Genomic DNA, 4481 nt, shown 5'->3' on the forward strand with positions numbered 1-4481 from the left:
AAAAAAAAAAGGGCATTTGAACAAGTATAATTGTCGTTGATATAAAAGGACTAAAATGAGAAAAGTATTTTTTAAGTTTGAAGATGACCGAAGAGATTAGAGGAATCATAGTTCATATTTGTGCCAAAAAAAAGCACATTCAAATACTTTTAGATCTTCGATCTTCTAAAAACAATCAATGAACTAATATCTGTACATGATCTGTGCAAAACAAAGCAAAAGAATCAACAAACAAAAAACAAACACCAAATTTAGCTTATATGATATGTTTTGGGACATGGGTTCTAGATGGTATAGATGTCAAAATATAGTACCCTCCGTCAGCATTTTTTTTTCTTTTGCATAGATTATTTCTGTTTTCCATAATAAGAAGTTGATTACATAATCATAAACTCATAATAGACTATTTGCGCTTTTTATCTATAAAATAAATTTTATGGTGGTTTGACCCTAAAATAAGAACTACCTCGTTGTATTAATTTAATTGAAAATGACATTAACTTACTTTGTTCTTCTGATCTACTAAACGTAATGACCAAACCAAATCACTATGGACGTCAAATAAACCAAAAATTCATTCTACATCCTACCTTAAACATTATTAATTAATTCAAAAACCTCATCATTTGCGTCTACGAGTTAAAATTTTAATTAGTTGATAGTTAAAGGGAACAACTTCTTTTTTCGTTTCCGTGTTGTCCTGATTAATTATTAATTAACAGCTGCAATATAACAATATAACATGGCGTTTAAAAAAAATCAAAAAATTCTAAAATACTATATTAATTGCTGCAATATAACAATAATAGGTATTCTTTTAAACAACTTTAAAGGATAGTAATTGCTGCAATATAATATAATCATCAATTTTTTTTTTTTCTGAAATACTATATTATTTTAGTTTTAATATGAAAGATGATTAGAACTGCATGGATCATGAAAATTTAGATTTGTGAATTCATTTCAGGGGTAAAATTTGGAAGAGGACCCCCAAAATGGAAGGTGTTTGGCATATTCATATGAACTGCTTCAGAATCAAAGCAATCCATGGATCGATCTCACTACAGCAAAAAAAAAAAAATTCATTACAGTATTTACAACACTACCACCGATTCGCCTCCGACCTCCACCCTATTCAGGTATGGCCGTTAACATTGCCGTAAAGTTACGCCTCCTTCCGCTACCAACGCCTCTCCTCCTATCGCTTCTAGATCCAATATTCCCTACATCCGATACCCGACCCGAACTCTTCGTATTGCTATGACCACCTGAACAAACGGGTGCTGTGAAATTAAGGTTTTTCCGACGACAACCGCATTTTTCGCCACCGCTTTTGGCCAATGCGGAGCTAGCTTTTACGGCCAATGCAGCCATCTCCTCCGGCAGAAGCGGACGCCTCAACCGAGTCAACGGAAGCGCGAAGTAGAGCTGACCAGGATGAAGCACGTCCTCATCACGGATAGCGGAAACAACATCATCAAATTCCATCTCGTCGGAATTACAGATGAAGGTGGATGGATTCTTTTGTAATACGTATGAAACTTTAACCGGGTAGGAGAATTCCTGGAGGCTACCGTCGTGTAATATCAATTTAGCGGTGGCGACAGCTGTCGAATCGCATGAGCTACAAATCCCCATTTTTTGAATTGAGAGAATGAAGATGAAAATGGCGTTGATGTGGGTGGGAGATAGGAGGTGGGTTTATATATATACAGAAGAAAGGTGGGGGACAATAGTATGGACAAGAAATTCACGTCAGCCAATGGCAAAAGTGTAATTAATCTCTTTTCTGGGGGTTTTAATGATAAGGTGTGGGTCATGACAAGCTGTAAGTTGCTGATGACAGGCTGTAAGCATCAATAAACAGTAAACCCACGATTTCACGGAGATATTACTATGAACTATGAAGGACTGGTGTGGGGGATAGGGCTGACGTCAGCAGATATTTTTTTTAAGATATTGCAAGATATAAATAATATAATGTTTAGAATTTTCTAGATTGATCATGTAAAAATGTTATTTAGTATAATATTACTAGGGCATGTTAAACGTAATGACATAAAAAGTGGTTATGGCTTTATTTATTATGTGAAGACTTGAGTTAGTAAACGTTTTTTTGGTATAAAGTTAATGCATATATTTAATTGTGTTTGTGGAAAAAGGAATAAGGCCAAAATGTGCTTTTGAGGGGCATACTTTGCAAAAAACATATGTCGATGACTTACGCTTGAAAAAGTTGCGATGTGATAGGAAAAAAAGGATGTTTACTTGAAAGTTTAATAAACTAATGATAATGTATTAAATTATGAGAAAAACAACGCGGATTAAAATAATAAATCGAGAATTATAGTAGGATGTATATTTGCTTTTTTGAACGTAGTAATAATATAATATAAGCGATTAAACGTAATTATATATTAGCAAAACATTTATGTGATGGTTTAATATATAATACCGTTACTGTTACATAGAAAATTAGAAATATCTATTTTTAATATTAGCGAAAGTCGTGGACTCATTAAATGCAACTTACTACTATAACATGAGCTTCACATGCTATGAATAAAGGTATAAATGATAATAGGAAGAAAAATGCATAAACGTAAAGAGATAGATAGCTTGATTATGTAATGATAAAATCGATGGCTTTGAAATTTGAATCCAATTATCAAAATCGAACTTAGCGTTAAGTTATTTTGCTTAGAGAGACGGGTGTGGGCAACGGGGCTTCCCGTTATAGGTGACATGGCACCTAATAACGGCGCCATAATGGATGGAACACCGCCCCGGCTTGCCGTTATTAGGTGTTATGTTACCAAATGTTATCACGACAACGGGCCATAACGCGTATAATTGATGCAAACAGTCACAATTTCGACCGTTTTTTTCAAACGGTAACTAATTAAAAAAAAATTACACTATAAATACATACAACTTATATCATTTTTAAATACAAAAAACATAAATTTCTCTCAATATTTCAACTACATAATTCTTTCAATATTTCAAAACCAAAATATGAATCGTCTTGATCCGGCTCATCCGTACAACGATGATAACGACGAAGACGATTTGTACGTGACTATGATGTACCGGTATTATACAGACAACCTACTACAGTCAGATCCAGCTCCACTACTCATGCGACGTACGACGTTAAATAGAGACCGTGAGGAAGGGCATAGACGGCTAGTTAACGATTACTTTGCCGAAAATTGTGTCTACCAGCCAAGCGATTTCAAAAGAAGATTCCGTTTGCGAAAAAATGTCTTTGAAAGGATAGCCAACGCTATGGAAGCAAAGTATCGCTTGTTTCAACTTTTATAAATTACAAAATGTCACTTTTAGATAAAATAAATACAATTTTTACATGTTTAATATTTATTTAGGTATTGTTTGTTTCAATTTTTATAATTTATAAAATGTCACTTTTAGATAAAATAAATACAATTTTTACATGTTTAATATTTATTTAGGTATGAATTTTTCCAAATGAGATATGATGCTAGAGGCAAACGAGGCTTCACAGGGTTGCAAAAATGTGTTGCTGCAATAAAACTTATGGCAATGGGAGAGTCGCCCGATTCTGTTGACGATTATATGAGAATGTCTGAGAGGACCGCACGAGAAAGTTTGTATTTATTGGCAAGAGGTGTTGTTGAAACCTTCGGTGACCAATACTTGCGCAAACCTTCGTTGCATGATATGCAACAACTATATGCGGCGCACGAAGAAAGACATGGTTTTCTGGGTATGCTTAGGAGCATTGACTGCACACACTGGAAATGGAGAAATTGCCCCATGGCGTGGAAAGGCCAGTATTCGAGCGGTCATCATGGAGCGCCTTCGTTGGTCTTAGAGGCTGTTGCTTCACAAGATTTATGGATTTGGCATGCTTTTTTCGGGGTTGCGGGTTCTAACAACGACGTCAACGTTCTCGATCAATCACCAATATTTGACGATCTTTTGTCAGGAAAAGCCCCGGATGCTCCATTCACAGTGAATGGAAACGAATATAAGTTTGGGTATTACCTTACAGACGGAATATATCCACAATATTCCACGTTTGTGAAGGCGTTTCGACACCCAATAGATCCAAGGGACAAATATTTCAAGAGACGACAAGAAGGAGCACGTAAGGACGTTGAACGTGCTTTTGGGGTTTTGAAATCAAAATGGCACATAGTTGAACATGCAGCGAGACCTTATGAGTTAGATACTCTACGATATATCATGTATGCATGTATCATAATGCATAACATGGTTGTCGAAGATAAAGGACGCAATATTGCAACGTATTCGCCTACGGAGCCAAGACATGTGCAATTTCAACCAGGGACATCGGAATATTTACATAGAGTGGTTGATATTCAAGATCAGCGAAAACACAAGCAACTCCGTGAAGACTTGGCGGATTACATCTTTGTTGGGCATATCATTTTATTTAGCTTTAAGTTAATTTTTTTTATATTTTATATATT

At 35.3% G+C, this 4481-nt stretch overlaps 1 protein-coding gene across 1 annotated transcript; it reads right to left on the reverse strand.

Moving 5' to 3' along the window:
- Window positions 1-932: 932 nt before the first annotated feature.
- LOC145160365 (uncharacterized) lies at window positions 933-1676 on the reverse strand. The gene has a single exon (XM_079079522.1). It carries the CDS (start codon window positions 1636-1638, stop codon window positions 1132-1134), a length of 507 nt encoding a protein of 168 aa, XP_078935648.1. The 5' UTR covers window positions 1639-1676; the 3' UTR covers window positions 933-1131.
- Between the last annotated feature and the right edge of the window lie 2805 nt (window positions 1677-4481).

The sequence above is a fragment of the Lactuca virosa genome, chromosome 2 (assembly GCF_052849685.1).
Source record: "Lactuca virosa cultivar CGN04683 chromosome 2, Lactuca_virosa_CGN04683_v6, whole genome shotgun sequence".
In the NCBI taxonomy this organism is placed as follows: Eukaryota; Viridiplantae; Streptophyta; class Magnoliopsida; order Asterales; family Asteraceae; genus Lactuca; species Lactuca virosa.